Source organism: Carassius auratus, chromosome 20 (assembly GCF_003368295.1).
Source record: "Carassius auratus strain Wakin chromosome 20, ASM336829v1, whole genome shotgun sequence".
Lineage (NCBI taxonomy): Eukaryota > Metazoa > Chordata > Actinopteri > Cypriniformes > Cyprinidae > Carassius > Carassius auratus.
This window is the reverse complement of record NC_039262.1, coordinates 11,928,124-11,945,325: the sequence shown is the minus strand read 5'-3', so window position 1 is coordinate 11,945,325 and position 17,202 is coordinate 11,928,124. Positions and strand designations below refer to the sequence as shown.

General features: G+C 36.8%; 1 protein-coding gene across 2 annotated transcripts in view; it reads right to left on the bottom strand.

Annotated features, from left to right (window-relative positions):
- Positions 1-1,099: 1,099 nt before the first annotated feature.
- Positions 1,100-17,202, bottom strand: part of LOC113120935 (GDP-mannose 4,6 dehydratase) — a 64,853-nt gene continuing 48,750 nt past the window's right edge. For both annotated transcript variants that reach the window (XM_026291088.1, XM_026291089.1), the window contains 4 exons: positions 11,599-11,717; positions 11,287-11,383; positions 1,706-1,774; positions 1,100-1,604 (listed from right to left, as the gene is read on the bottom strand). In XM_026291088.1, the coding sequence (XP_026146873.1) occupies positions 1,542-1,604; positions 1,706-1,774; positions 11,287-11,383; positions 11,599-11,717 (348 nt within the window). In that variant the 3' untranslated portion in view covers positions 1,100-1,541. The remainder of the gene's footprint in view (positions 1,605-1,705; positions 1,775-11,286; positions 11,384-11,598; positions 11,718-17,202) is intronic.

The window sequence follows — 17,202 nt, the reverse complement described above, 5'->3', positions numbered from 1 at the left end:
TATGACTTCGGTGTCAAATGTCCTTCATTTGGCACTTCGAATAGACCTGAATATCCGTGGCCTCTTGAGTCGTTTAAAAGAAACTGATTTTACCGGGTCTCTCTCTCCTCGCTCGAGGACACTTACGCTGACAGAGGTCTCTTGAATCTGTTGTTACTTTGATGAGGACGACCGTGTCGCCATTACAAATAAACACGGTGGAGGATTTTCGCACAAAGCGAAACGTCTTCACTGTCAGGGTTCAGTGGCCCAGCTGCGCCCGACGTCAGAGGTGATTAAACATGAGCTGCTTTACAAGGCCGAGTTACTGCTCCCTCAGCTGCGCGCGGTGGGCCGCGCTCGAGCATCTGGAATGAAGGAGCGCGAGGCCTCGAGGACGCATGTTTCCCGCCGAATACAAGAGAGCGCTTGTGCTCGGTGACCGCCGGGCAACCCGCGAGAACTGGCACGAGCCGCCATCTGACGCATTTCACTGTATATTTAACTTCTGAGGCGAGAGAGACTGAAACTGAGAAGCTGACAGTTATTTTCAAAATGATGTTTACTGATTGTAACCATGTAAGTTACATCTTTTGCTTACTGAGTGAGCAATATCAGCTAATAATCTATCTCTAAAGTTGTTCTGTTTAATAGCCTACAGTAGGCTAAATTATAGGAAACAAAGCTAAAAACAACAACCCTGTTATCACCTTAAAATGACAAATCTACTCTGAGAACCGAACCTTTCCACATTAAAACCCCCACAGTTCACAACCAGGAGGTCTAAAGGAGTGAATTAAAATACCTGAATTAAATACTAAAACATGTAAACCTACAATGTAAAACATGTAACCCCCCCCCCCCCCAGGAACGTGTTTTATTGAAATATATATATTTTTAAACTTATGAAATTACAATATTATTTGTGGTTGATCATATTATTATATTCTTAATATTTTAATAAAAGTGTGGAAACAAGCAGTTCTGTAATAACAGATGCCATGAATTTCTATTGTCTTGAATGATGCGGGGACCTTGGAGTCAAAAAGGTTTGAGAAGAACCTCGAACAAACCCCACTCAAAGGACTCTTTGGAGAAATAACACACATTACAACTAAAATTTAAAACTTCACAGTTTGTATTTCGCATTTTAAATAATCAGGATTTTTTTTTTTAAAATTTCAATCAATTCATGTCATCATTTCAGTTTACAAAATCACAATCGCTAACAGCTTTAAAAAGCTCCACAAACCCTTTAATCCCTTGTTTATACATTTTTTCATGATCATGGATAAAAACTGCTTTATAAAAATGGATAAAAATCATTTAGACAGAACACAAGCTAAAAATGCATCAACAAATCTTAAATATGACAGTACTAAAGAACAGAGAAAGGCAACAGCGGAGACCCTCAAAACAGTGACACTGAGATCAGAAAGCTGAAGCAGCAGAGAAAACGACAGACGGAGTAACAGAAATGCAGCTGAATGTTTCTACCAGTGATCGCACACAAAAACACACAGTCGCCTCTTTGGCATGCATGGAGATGAAGGCGTGTGGGCTCAGGCATTTGGGTTGTTCCGCATGAGCTCGATGTCCGCGTCCACCATTTCTTTAACAAGCTCCTGTAGGAATACACACATACACACACACACACACACCGATTATTTCTCAATCTCCAGTGCACTGGAAGTGAACTGCTTTGCTTTTTTACAGGAACGCTCACCTCGAAAGTCACACGTGGTTTCCAGCCTATGATCTTCAAGGCTTTGGAACTGTCTCCCTGTAAGAAGTCCTAGAAAAAGACAGAAAGAGAGAAATCAATGACGAAGAAGAAAGAAAAAAAAAAACAAAGGGGTGGTTTAGTCCTTTATTTACTGGACCTCCCAACCTGTACCCCCCCCCCCCCCACACACACACACACTCTTCTTCACTCTCACACACACATATTCAACCGCCAGCACCACACACACAGGTGTCAAGCCCCGTGTCTCTGGGGGAAGGTGAGGGCCGAGGCAGACCATCCATCCAGCACCCCCTCTTTCCCAGCCCTCTTTCAGTGCCAGAGCATGATGGATTATGTGACTCTCATGGCCTAACCCCTTCTGTTCTCCTGCTGGGACGGCAAAACTCACCCCCCACCCACACACAAATTTAAAGGTGATTCTCAGGGTGGCAGTAAAGAGTTTGAGGGTGTCCTTGCTGCTGATCTGATTACACAAGGAGCCAGAACACACACACACACACACAACTGCACTTCTGTGCCTTTGACTAATGAGAGCTCTTGTTCCAAAAGCCCATATTTTAATGTTGAACCCTGAGAAGTTACAGTCACTAGCTCATGGTTCCATTTTAGCTCCACTTAAATCATTTAAATGACATAACCATATTTTAAAGACTAATTAGCGAAATAGCATTCATTTATCAACATACGAAACAGCATGCAACCATCATAATCAAGATACGTATTAATGCAGCATATTAATCATAATTAGTCTTCTCTTTTTTGAAAGTTAAATTAATATCAGCTGCTTTTGTCACCCTTCCAAGTCTTCACATGCAAACAACTACAGTACTGTGCCCTGACAATGTAAGTTTACAAAGTGTTTGCGAGGAAGGAAAACTAGAACGGTATTAATTCGATGAAACCGAAGCATTGCGTGTGCATGTGAATCATGCACTATGTGCAATAGCTCTTGCTATTAAATAGAAAGTCAGCAAGTCAAGACAAATCAAAGGCACAGTGGAAGTTCACAAGCAGATTTTAGTTTCAAACACTGGTTGTTTATTCTTGTGTAAAAAAAAGATATCTATATGCATCAGGGTTTAAAACAGAAGCACGCACCTGCATGTATGGTAAAAAAAAAATGGAAATAAACAATAAATTAAAGTGATAGTCATCATCTGGGTGCATTTTTATTGTGTGTGACTGAGCACTTAACGTAAAGGAATTCAGGACTTTTGAAAAGACAGACCTTCACAAACATCAAGCAACTTTTAACTCACAGCATGGCTACACATGACATTTGAGACTCTAAAATGACTATATGCATGCACGTTTCAGTGAGTTTTAATATCTCTGAGACATGCATCAGGAAAAACAGACAGAGCACTGTTGCCAGACAGCAGAGTCAGAGGTCAAATCCACAAAAACAATATGTCCAGATCGACAAAAGGAGGGGTCAAACTTCCTTTGATGAACAAATCCCTGGATTTATTATTTTATATAGTAAGGATGCATTACATTGATCAAAAGTGATAAAGACTTTTATCGGTTTAAAATAAATGCTTCTTTTTTTTGCTTTCTATTTATCAAAGAATCCTGAAATCTCTGTATATTTATATTTGCCAGCAAAACATTTCAGTTCCAACATTGCTAATAAGTAACGTTTCTTAAGTAACAAATTATCATATAATTTTTTTTGAAGAGTCCATATATATATATATATATATATATATATATATATATATATATATATATATATATAAATTGTATAGATATCAGAACAACTTTTTCATGTGTAAAAGAGACTGAGTACAATGCCGAAAAATCTGAATCAACACAGCGGAGAATGTCTTTATCTCAGATTCTTGCTTCAAGTGTTTAATAAATATTTATAAAATCATGTAAACCCTCTCCAGCAGAGAGACACAGGCCCTAAGTGTCTGACACTTTAAATGCATGCGGATGTGAGAGACACAAGTGCGAGATGAAATCAACTGCACCCTCGAAAGAACATGGTGAAACAGAACGAGAAATCCACGGCTGTTCGACAGACTTCGCTATGTGCCGTGCAGTTTTGTGTGTGAGAAACTTGTGTTATTTGATGCAGGATGTTTAGGAGGGATCAAAGACTCTAATGATTTCCCATTTCAAACAACAGCCAATCACAGAGCAGAAAAACTATGGAGAAAACCAAGACTGAGTGTGAAAGTCCATCTGAATCTATACAACCTAGTGTCAAGGTGTTAAAAACCAGGCTTGAATGACAAAATCATGAAAGCATCTGTATGAGTTACACATACTCAACAGTGTGTTTATTACTGAGGATCTGTGTGTGTTTATATGTGGTATTGGCAGTGCGTTTGAGTGTTTACAAGCCTCAGAGAGTGGTGTCTTTATAAGCAGTACAAGAGTACAAGAGTGTTCAAGAGTCCTGCCTATCAGCGTGAACATGATTCAGCTCATTCAAATGACAAAGAGAACTTTTTATCTCACCTTCTTTTACTGCACTTTCACTTTGGGTGGTGGGAGATAGAGAACTACACTGTTATAAATGATCATAATTTTATGATAAAAATGTAAAAAATGCTGTGGTAAAAGCCAAAATTGCTTACAGTAAGCTCCCTTACTAGGTACACAAAAAAAAATCTCTTGGGACAGTTAAATACATTAAAATGTACAGTTTGTGGAGTAAAAAACATCATTTACATGGAAAAACAATAAACTGTCATTCCCAGAATTTCCTGTGTGATGGACATTTGATGGTTTATCACTTAAGCAAAATTTTTCTTAGTTTTTCTAAGAGGATATGTAATATTTTTTTTATTATTAAATTGAGATTGTTACATCTGATGTTTGTTAAATGTTGTATTTTGTTTATTACATTATGTGCACCTTAATTAAATAAATATATGTATGCATGTATGTATGTATGCATGAGTGCGTGTGTGCATATACACACACACATGAACACACACACACAGGTAATGAAATATACTTTTATTTTTTAAAAGTATATCTCTTACTATTGAAGTAAATAATTTTTTTTTTTTTTTACTGTAAATTGCATTTAAATTTGTAAAACCTAAAATATTACCACGCTACTATATTTTAAAAGTAAAGTTAAACCACAGCTGCAATTATTATTCTAAATCTCACTTCTTTTTTTAAACACTGTAACTGAAAAGACACACATTTAGCTCAATTAAATACAGTTTCACACAAAATAAAAATAAAATAAAAAAATTAAATGAACTTTTACTTTTTTTTTTAAATGAACTTTCACTTATTATCACAAGCTCTTTCACATTTGTAACTCATGTGTGTAATAAAAAAGTGGTCTTGTCTGGAATGATCGAGAGTGAGAGAAGAGGAGGAGAGAGTGGACAGAGACAGGAATGACATGGAGAGAAAGGAAAATGATGATAAATTGAAAGCTCGGAGAGAAGAGCTGTGTGAAAGTTAAAGAGCGAGAGAGGAGAAAGCTTGAGGGAGAGGGAGCGAGGAATGCGAGGTGTCAGGAGTTCAGCAGTCTGACAGTGTGAGTAAGAGTGCCGAGAGCCAGAGTTAATTACTCAATCAAGATAACGAGCCTGGGACATGCCATTTACAGAGGGCAGCCCACAATTAACCTCCCTTCTCCCACTACACACAACCGCGAAAGTGCGAACACGCGCACACACCCATGAGGTAATTATGACACATGGCACAAACAAACCCAACACTGGTACACAAGTTAACTCACTTTTTCACATTTACACAGTTCAAAGACACCTGCTGGAAGATCTAATACAGCACAGAATACTTTTGATCACTCCAAATGAACAGGCTTGTTTATAAAAACAGTAAATTGCTCATTTTACTATAAGTAACTTAATCTAGTTAGTTGCATCTGATTTCAACCTAGTTTGAATGATATGTGCCAGGTTCAATACAAGTTAATCAAAGTCGACAGCTCTTGTGGTAAAAATTTGATCAATCCAAAGTGAAATTTGATTTGTCCCTCCTTTAGCTTTTAACTTTTTAATAGAAGCGAAGGGAGCCTATTTGTAAATGTTAAAATACTCAGTTTTACAAAACAATTTTACAACTTCATAATGACAATGTAATACTGAAATCTCTACAATGGTAAACCGTATTTAAACAGATTTGCGGTTTATATATAGTATTTAGTATTAACAGAAGATTTCATTTTACTGCTTTTATAATATAAAATTACAAGCATCACATTTTTTATTTTAAATCCTCCAAAACTGGAAATGTTATTTTAAATTTCTCACCGTAATCTTGATTTATTTTGTTTTACTTGGAAAATGAGGATCACGCTGAATTATTATTATTTTTATTTTTTTTGAGGTAATCAAGATTAGACATCAAATGCTGTCAAATGAGCTTAACTTTTAATAACCCTTTAAATGTTGCAAAACGTTCAGTTTAGTAATAGCCATCCAGTGATGTAATATCTTCACTGTCTCTACTGCTTTTGCTTAGAAGGGAATGTCTTTCTTCCCTAAACAATTAATTTATACATAAAAATCACCTGTTTACTGGGGATCTTTACACTTGGCTTGCTTTTTAAGTGTTATATTCTCAACTCTCCTTCTTTTTTAAAAGCTCTTTCTCTCTCTTTCCCCTCCATGGGGCCCAGGGTGGTTCCGCTCAGTCAAAGTCCTTCAGGAAATACCAGAGAGTAGGCCAGGGGAGAACGTACACCCCTCTCTCCCTCTTTATTTTTTTTTAGTTCTGTTCTCTCTCTCTCTCGACAAGAACGGACTTCAAGACAGAGTAGTACAGTAAAAAAAGAGTCCTGGGGCGCGAAGTAAAAAGTGCCATGTAATGTTATGAAAGTGAGTTAAGCTCTTCTGTAAAGTGTGATGGAAATAACCGTGGATGTATATATGGTCATCATGAGGAAAAGCTGAACGGTAAGAGTGCGCAGCTTTATTGCAGATTTGAGTTCTACCTGGCAACCAGCCAGACTCTTTACAACATCATTCACACTCAACTTTAACAACTCTGACCTATTACACTGCATATCACCGTAAAGCTGTCACAAAAGAGCCAGCCTCTCAACCACAGTAACTATAATACCCAGAAAACCCTAAAGACTGCACTACCCATAAAGCATCACGACAGACAACAGAGGCTTAAGCTCTGCTTAAGGCGGGGGACGTGCCTTCAACAAGCACATAAATCTAAAAACACAGAAAAGCATGCAGGTCGGTCAGCCACTAAGCTTAAGCCTGAAATAAAATGGATCTTGCATTCAAATTAAAAGCAAAGCTGAAGGTAAGTGATGATGCAGCTGTGTTTTGCATGCTGGTACTATGACGCTCAACATGGGTCAGATAAGACAGACTCCTGCATTCACAAACTGAGGGCCTCCATGTGTGTGTGTGCTGCTCACTACAGGATGCTTTTTATCTCGCTCCTGACCTCTGCCACAGAGCAGATAAGATCACCCCATCCTGATCCTTGGAGTGAAAGGTCAAAGCCATCTTTCATTCCAACGGAAACCAAAAAACATGCATGTGCTTACATGCTACGTAAACACAACACACAGATCTATACATCATAATAGTGCACGTGTGTCAGTTATACGGTCTGCCTACTTATAATGGAAGAACAAACTTTAACGCAACATCACATACTGACATCTCCTAAATGCACTGTAATTTGCTTTGGATAAATGCATTTAATGTAAATGTCTGAAGTAGTTTTAGAGTTTAAGGTTAAGGAAACACTGGCTGTCTGTTATCTGAATAATTGAATGCTAAACTCTCCCCAAAAAAAAAAAAAAAAAAAGGTATCATATAATATATATATATATATATATATATATTTATAAATTATTATTAACAAAAAAAGAGAGAAATAATAAGTTAAACAATACAAATTAAAAGGTTAAGAAACAGTTTCTATCATCATAACAGTATTTTCTATTATATTATTTTTATTAAATACAAAAATAAACCATTCCAGAGGATTTGCTATCAAAGTATTATTATTATGAAAAGAAGACGATATAAGAGAATAAATGAACTAAGATAATCAAAGTATTTTTTATTTTCTTCATCTTATTGTTATTATTATTAGTATAATATGATCATTATTATTTTAAAGTATATATTATTACCATTACTGGAATCAAAGGTACATTAAAACATGATTTAAAAATTCACAAAAGTATTTTCTATTATTGTATTCTCATTAATTAGTGCAGCAACAATAATAAAATTAAACAACTAAATTAAACAAACAATTTCAGAGGATTTTCAATCAAAGTATTATTATTATTATTATTATGAAAAAGATTAATAGAATAAGAGAAAAACTCAAAATGAATATATATATATATATATATATATATATATATATATATATATATATATATATATATATAATAAACACACACATATAATCTTTATTATGTCAATAAAGTATTAAGGATAATAATTGACAGAGTAAAGATGCTGATGTGCATTTTAAGGGACATTAAATATCAAGATAATGTGCATTTACTCTAAATATACACAATATTCCACGAAAGAACAACTCAAATTTAAATCTGTAAGAAAGACGTGTGTAATTTTGATCTTTGAGTTGTTGGAGGAATCATGTTGACATATGTATCATATAGTCCTAATCTCCAATAATCCACCTAATTCCATCATTATGTTGTGGCAATTCCTCAGGGTCGCCAAGTCTGTGATCTGATTTAATGAAATACACACATGATGAACTGCAGCCAGTGCAGCTTGTGTGTTTTGTCTATCATCAGCATGCATGCTCACACTTACACTTACTTACTGTACATTTATATTCCTGGCAGATGCATCTTGAAAGCATTCATATACATTTCGCTACTTATTTTCAATAATCTTAGACCCTCAAATCTTGTAAAAAGGCAATTACAAATAATTTAGTCAGCTGAAATTACACCACATAACAAAATAACCACAGCCCATTCTACCAAAAACAACTTTGAGATGTGCACAAAAGTTCAGCAGGGCAAGACATCATAAAAAGGCCCGACTTACTAAACCAAGTGACTGCTGCAAACTCGCCGTTTGTGGAATTTGTTGCATAAATCAAAGCTTTTTGCTTTCAATATGCCCTCTCTCGTGCTCCTTTCTCTCTCTCTTTCAAAATGAAAAACGAAAAGAAAAAACCATGAGGGTTTCCTGGGGACTGTCTGAAAAATAAAAAGTGAAAAAAAAAGCCTTTGGCTAACTTTGGTCCTCCTTCCCCAAAGTGCCTCATAAAAATTGTTTAAATCAGCATCTGAAAGAATGAAATGGATGTGCAAAATCATATTTGCTGAAAGGCAGAGCAAGGACCATAGGGTTCAAGCAGCGGTCTTCAGCGGCTGTCTGGGGGCCACATTCATCAGCTCGAGCCTTCGCTATTAAAAACCCCCTCAATCAGCTAAAAGACAGAGCGCTCTGTTTTGATGTGTTCATTATTGCACCCAATTCGCTGCAATTCGTTGCGTCCTTGTGTAAGTGCAAATGAGAGAATAAAAATAAGCGAGAGAGAAATAAAAAAAATGGCTCTCCGGCTGGAGATCATAAAAAAAGTTACAGAAATTCGCTCTAATATTTCAAGCTTCATTTAAATTGAGGTATTTCAGGCCCTAAAAGGAAGTTAGCATATTATTTCAACGCGCGCACACGGTTTCTTTGTCTGTAAGTGGATAGTGTGTGATGGACAGACAAGGCCAAGCGCATTACCTGCTTTTCTCATTGTGAAGCTAAAGCTACGCATACCTCCCGAAGGAATGTGAGCGAGTGTGTGTCGACTGAAAGAACACATCCAGTGAAAGCGAGATACAGGATTTTATTTGCAGCAAAGCCACGGATGGAATCCTCCCCGACGCACACGCACACGCTCGTTACGAGATCTCTAAAGGCTATGCAAATAAAGACGGCCGATTTGAGTTTCATCATTCACTCGCAATTTACGCACATCTAACCACAAGTTACGTCTGGCATGATAGCCATCACTCAGAGGCTTCACATGTTGATTTTGGGAATGATAATAATGCATAGAGCCATTCATCTAGCAGCAGTTTTGGGTGTGACAGTTATTTTTAGCGTTAACGTGGGATCTTTCAGCCAGAAGATTTTTATCTTTCAGTAATTATGCTTTCATAAATCATGCAGGTGGAGTACGAACGAAAATAGATTAGGATGGCTCAAAAACACAGCCGTTCATGTTACGATTGACGACGGTCTCTTTGGATAAACAGGTAGTGTATTCAGCCCACTGCTTTCCTATTATTAGGTGTGTATTTTATCCAGTAACTCCCTTCAGGCGAAGCAAGTGTGTGTGCTGGCAAAGAGGAGCAAAAACATAACTACACATTTAGAAATTTTATTAAAATCCTTTTTCTATTCGGTCTCTGCCAGAAAAAGTGATTTGATTAATTACAGGCTTCATCCAGCAGATTTTAAAACATGTTCACATGTAGCCTCTGGACAACACATTTGTAAATCTATCGCAAATACACACCCTCGCTCTCATTCATCCTCGCAAGTGACCTGCGTCCCGCACTGACACTCCTGCCTCCTGAGGAAATGCAGTGATTTACTTTCTATCACAGAGGTCAAAGGTCAAATTCTCATTTCACCTCCGTGTTGATGGATGGCCTGTTCGGTTTATGGCTTTTAGAGTGTCTTTAAGTGTCCGGGGCAGATATTATGTAACAGCATTGAGAGCTCATCAAAAACCTGATACCAAAAATATTGAATAGCTTTACACCCGAATAACAGATCTCTGTCTTTCTGCACTGGTTCTCCTGCACTTCTTTGTCTTACCTTTATCTTATTTTTTTCTTCTAACTGGAAAAGCTCCTTGGAAATACCCCTCTGACCCATACGCAGTAAACATGCATCTTGGAGAAAACCTCTGATCTGTCAACAATCATTTCATGTGTGTGTTTTCTTAACAGATTTAGTGGCCTTTCTCATTCCTGAATGACCACCCACCACACACACACACACACACACACACACAACTCTGACATCTACATGTCAAGTATGGATGGAATTTTAATAATCTTGTCTACTTGAGGACTTCATAGAATAATACAGATCTTCTTTTAAATTGTTGAACTACACACATACACTGCTCTCTAAATGTTTGCACTTTAAAAATGATTTCAACTGACCCCAAACTTTTTAATGGCAGTGTATATAAACACTGCATAATTGGCCAACACATTGCGTCTGGCTTATTTGGGGAATTGTTGTATGTTAAGCGACACATTTGATGTTCTGCCGAGATAAAAACAAGTTATTCCAAAAAAAAAAAAAAACAAGTCTCAAGAGCCCTTCCACTGAGTTATACAATGTCTAGCTGTTTTTTGAAATCCTCTTAAGAGATTTGAATAAGTCACAATGAAGCGGTCTAATGATGTCATAAAATAAACAAAGACAACAGGTTCTCACCACATATCTAGGAGACGTCAACACTTATTGTACAGTAGTCTATTTGTGATATGTTGTGATGTCTCACCTCCTAAGGGCACCTTGGATGTTCTGGTCTTTTTAATACATGGGAAGATGTTCGCAGTGACTTACCACTTCAGTTGGCCGGTAGTACTTCGGATCCACCTTCACATGAATCTCTCCCGTCTCCTGACATCGGCCCACCTCCTCCTCATTCTTCCCCTCCCACCTAAGTGCGAGAACAAGAGCTCTGAACCCATTCCTTCATTTTATTTGCTTTCCAATTCTGCTGTCAGCATATGCTTTACATATTTACAACATTTATGGTGTGTTTGCGTGTTGTTTTGTGGTCCTGTGCAGCCTGTTGGCAAATCAACACCAGATGTGCCAGATTAACCAGATGGGCTTAATCTGAGGTAGATGTGTGTGTATGCGTGCTCTCACACAATGGTTTTGCCCACGTGTTTGAAGGCCTTCTCCACGAACTCCCGTACGCTGTGCACTTCCCCTGTCGCAATGACAAAATCAATAGGCTCCTCCTGCTGCAACATCAGCCACATCGCCTAAAACAAACAAAAACAACAAAATCAATAGCATTATTATGAAGCAGGATCCATTTCAGATGATGCATGTGTGATTGATGATACATCAATATGCCGACTTCATATAACAGTATCGAAAGCAGCTTTATTTTCTCAGGTTCACATTAGAGATCAAGTATCAAGACTCCCCCGCATACACACAACACAGATTCAACGCAGACAACATCTGCTCCCAGTAGGATGTGCTTTTATGTGGTTACGATCTTACACACACCCCAACACACAACACACACGGCCGTCCCCATCCTGACGTCAACACTAGTCCTCATGGGATGCCAATTGTGGGAATAAAGCACAGAGTTCCCAAGTCCATACAACGAGTACACGACGACACAAAAGCACAGACTACATCTTAATTGTGATCTAGATGAAAGAGACAGTGCTTTTGGAGAAATAAATGGCGAAATAAATGCTTGCCAAGAGGTCAAAGGGTGATAGTCTTTTGTCTTTTTTCTCTGGCTTCAGCTCCCTCTTTCCCTCTCTCATACACATTTTCTGACTCCAGGGCTTTAGCGTTTAGCCAGTTGGCCAGAGAATCGCCCCGTTCCCTTGACAGGACTGTGCTCTTTTCTTCCCCTCAGCTTGATGGAGGGATAAAAACCCCATCAGCACGTTTTATACGCTGCAGTGGGAGCACAGCACTTGGCCGCCCAACTCATTCATATTTCACTCACTTAAAAAAGCCTCTCAAACGAGATAACAGACAGACAGACAGAAAGAGAAAACCATAAAATGAAACGCCGAGGGAACTCGCACGGCACTGTGAGGGATACAGCTTTGGATTTTATCACAGCACAAAGTCGAAGCAATCAAACTGCATTTTAAACATCTGTAGGTTAATTAAAAATGACTGTTCTACATCACAAACCACTAAACACCCACTGTGACGGATAAAGATCGTGCTCAGAGCTGCTCTGTTTGATTTAGTCTAGTCCGAAATGGAGAAATTCCCTCAACACACACATGCAGAGATCCGAAATTAATTTTCTGGCATAAGTGAGAACATTTATTACCCATAAATAAAAAAAAATTCACTGACCAATACACTGTTATTTCGCATTATTTTATTAAGTGCAATGCATAAACACCCCTGACACACCTGCACGGGTGCAGGCAAGTAAAAATGCCTAATGTAGAAATGTTGCAGTTTTATTAAATATAGAAGACTGGGCAAGCAGAATTTTTTCTTCTGTCTTTGCATTTTTTTTTTAATTAAGAGCATTTATTTTGTCCTAATGTCAACTGATTTATTAAACATACTTGTGACAAATAGCTGAAGTCATTGTGTCATTCATAGCTTTCGGTATGTGTCACAAAAACATGAAGACGACACACTACAATGATGTTCCTCATATTTCTGTTGAGGAATATTTGCGTACGTGTTGTCACAGAATTCTGGAGAAGATGAATGTCTGACTACATTTTCCCCCGAGGTCAAATGTGTTAGTCGCGACAGATGTTTTCTTTAGAAGACGCGTGTCACTGACATCAAGCTTCTTACAGTTTGACATAAATCATATAATGTTGCAATTCCTAATAAAAGTACCAGCTTATTGGCAAGTGACACAAATATTTGCCTGTCAGTTGGTGCTGAGAGCTAATTCCAATATGTAATAATGACCTTGGTGACACCATGAGTCAAGTAAGGTCAAGATAAAGCTTTCCATCTTCACCAATACAGCTTCTAAATGATGAAACCTACATGTAACAGACGTAACAATGTGTGAGAGAGAAATACTGAAGAGAAAACAAGAGGGACAGACATAGAGGTCAAGTGAAGGGAGGAAATGGTCTGCAAGACTCTCTGATCTTATTTTAGTCACCACAAACAGCATTCTTGGAATTTTCACTCGTTTCTTTCTCTCTTTCTCACACTGATGGCAAAGCAAAGCACTGTGACTGATTCATTCCTGAAAGCCTTTATTATTCAGCAACTTTCTGGATTTGTCAGCAAGGAAATTTTGTGAAATGTGAGGTGGTTAAGCGCCACTGTAAATGTATCCAACAGGAAAAATATTCTGAACTCATACTGTATCTCTCAACATCCCCTTGCTTTCCGTCCTTTTCTCTCCATTCCTCCCTCACGCCTCTCTCCAAGGATCATTAGCGCTGTGAGAGACAGCTGAGAGGCCTGCAGCACAGCTCCCTTCCCCTTCCTTCCTGTTCACACACACTCTCTCCTGGCATTATAGGAGGGGTCTGGATGCTCTGAGGCTCTCTGGCAATTTTAGCCGCAAATGTGCAAACTTTGTATAAAAAAAAGAAACTCTGTAACTCGTATGTGCTTTTGTCCCACAATATCATACTCCTAGGTCTCTAAGATCTTCAAATATGTTGCGTTTGCTGGTTCCAAGATGATCGTGCCTCTCTGTTGCGGCCCATGATCATTGCTTGCCGCTCCATATTAGATCCTCTCTCCTTCTACTGATGATTTTAAATCCCATTTTAAAGGAATATTTTACACAATTTAAATATTCTCAGTGTTTATTTATACTATAATTTAAACAAAAATTGATCTTAATGAATTTGGTCAATTATATTAACTGCTTTATAAATTCTGCCTTAAAGGGACAGTTCACCCAAAATTAAACTTGTCATTCTTTACTGCCCTCGTGTCATTCCAAACCTGTGAAACATAAAACAAGATATTTTAAAGAATCTCTCAACTGTTTTGCTTATATTATGAAAGTCTACGAGGTCCAAAACAACACTGGACCCAACTGACCTTTATTATAAGTGGAAAAAATATATATTTTTTTGTGTTTCACAGAAGAAAGAAGGTTATAAAGGCTTGTTCGGTCCAGCACCAGGGCTTAGGTCACTTCCCTTCAACACTGGCCAAACACAGAAATGACCATCTGATCCAGGTACTGTGCATGGATCAGTAAACACACATACATCTGTTTAAATGTTCACTTTAAAGCTCGGTGAAAGGGTCGCCCAAGGAGAGCAAAATGTGAGGATCAAGGGCAGTTTCCTTCTCTGGTGAATCAAGGCGTCTCTGAGCTCTCCAAAAATGACATGTATGCCAGTTTGTTTTAAATCTGTGTCAGTGTTCCTCGTGCCATCCGTCAGTGCAGGCAAACATAAACTTTGATGAGAGCAAGGTGAGTTTAAAAGAAGGTGGAAGAGAAAACAAAGGATTAACTGTGATGACATCCTCTTCTCTGCCTCAATGGCTCTTTTGTTTTTATGCATCTGGGCATGTGTGACTATATTTCCCCGCAGGCACTTCTGAATGAAGTATCTTCAAATATTCAAATAATCTTAAGTTTTGGAATTATAAATTATGCCATATGCATTCACTGTCCACATGCATCAAATAACAAACTTCAAACAAATTTACATTACCAGGGTGGCTAATTTTCCAAAGAGAAATGTTATGAACATTTGCGCAATTACTCTACCAGTCAATAATCTGAACACCTCTACATATTCTTGTTTATTACAGTTTTTACCACCGCCAAAAAAAAAAAAGAAAGAAATTTTTATATAAGCAAAATTTAAATGAAAACTAAGCTTTTAAATCAAATAATTTTAAGATCACGAGTAAGCAAGTTAGCCCAAAACGATTTAAAAAAAGTGTGTGCAAATTTTGGATTGGTCGTCTATTGAAAAAAATTTATGCATACTCTTAATATATTCATAATTGTGACAACATTTTAGGGTAAAAATTAAGAAAAAAGTTTTACAAAAAAGTTTAATTTACTTTTTTTTTTTTTTTACTTTCTTTGTAAAGTAAAAACCGATGTAAAAACATTAAACATTTAATAAAAAGTTGACTTGTTTTATGAACTTGTAATATTATTCAATTCATTTTTCTTAAAAACAAAACAAAATACAGATTCCTCTCACACATGACGTAACCTTTTGGCTATTTACATTTGTTTTAAGTTTGTTACTCTGCAGTAAACAAACCTGCGGTTCTCTCTGCAACACTGAATCCAATTCAACCAAACATGCATTTACGATTGCAACACAAAGTAAAAAAAAAAAAAGACACACTCCAGCTCACTTTATGCCATGTGAAGAATCTCACATAAGAACTGTACGAGTCTTTCAGGTAAATCTTGCCCTGTAATAATACAACTATTCATAACTATCCACCGGGAAGGACACACTCACACATACATAGCCTGGAACTGACTCTGTAGCTCCAGGAGTCATTGGTTTAGAAGGGTGCCTGTTTTTAAAAGCCTATTTTTATTTTTGGAGCTGCTGAAAGTTTAAATACTCCCCTCTACCCACCACAACACACACAGACACACAGTCTTTTTTTGTATGGAGCACAGAAGTACTCTGTTTAAGGCAGGTGGTTTGCATTAGGCAGAGACAGGCTGTCATATGGTGACACTTGCTCACACAAACACTGAACGAGAAAGAGGGTGAGAGTGTGTAAGAGCAGACAAAGAGAGAGAGTTAGCACTGACCACTAAATGACTGAGTGAGAAAGACGGTGAGTGTGTTTTTGACCGCGGATCACCTGGTTACTTCATTAATGCTATTTTAAATGGACTTTTCCACACAGCTCACATTACTTTTGAGGGCCAATACAAATGCACAAGACTGATACACAGAGTTCACCATTACACACGTCAAAAACATGGCATAGACCATCTGAGCTGATGCATGACTGGATGTGTTCGATGGTCCGTATCAGAACCATATCATCTCCTAAAGCGACATTTAAAAAAACTTTTTTAACTTTAACTTTTTAACTCAAAAAACTTTCTGTCCCCCGATCCATCCAATTTTTCATGAATTTAAAACTCACAAAACTAGAATAGAAAAAAATTAAATAAAAAAAAAACTAAATTATATTAAAATATTAAAATAAAGCCATGTTTCCATCCCAAAATTTGGATAAAAATACAAGGATGACTAGCAAAATACTTTTTGATACTAGAAAACACTAGAAAATGTTCCTTTAACTTTAACTTAATATTAATTATTAGATATTTAAAATATTATCATATTAACAGTATTAGTTTACATAAAAATAGGCTATAATTAATAACTAATATTAAATGTAAATTTCTTTCATTGTTAAAAATCATTTTATAATAAACATTTTTTTAATTGCAAATACCTGCATACATTTTTGATTATTAATTATCATTTTTGATTATTAACAATAATATATTATTTATATATTTTAAAACATTAAATATCAATTAATAATAATAATAATAATTATTATTATTATTATTATTATTATTAATAATAATATAATTAACTTAATTTATTTTTATATTCAAATATTATATAAATGTTTTTACAAATTTTTATAAATGTAAAAATTTTAGAAATAATTTTATGAATAACCTGCTTAAGTATGTCGTGAGATGCATGCTGGGAATCACTGTCCTATAGTATGTTTGAGTGGTACGCTTTTAATTTCTCACTATATTGAGGCTGAAGAGCTAGACTTAGAATGTCATATCGA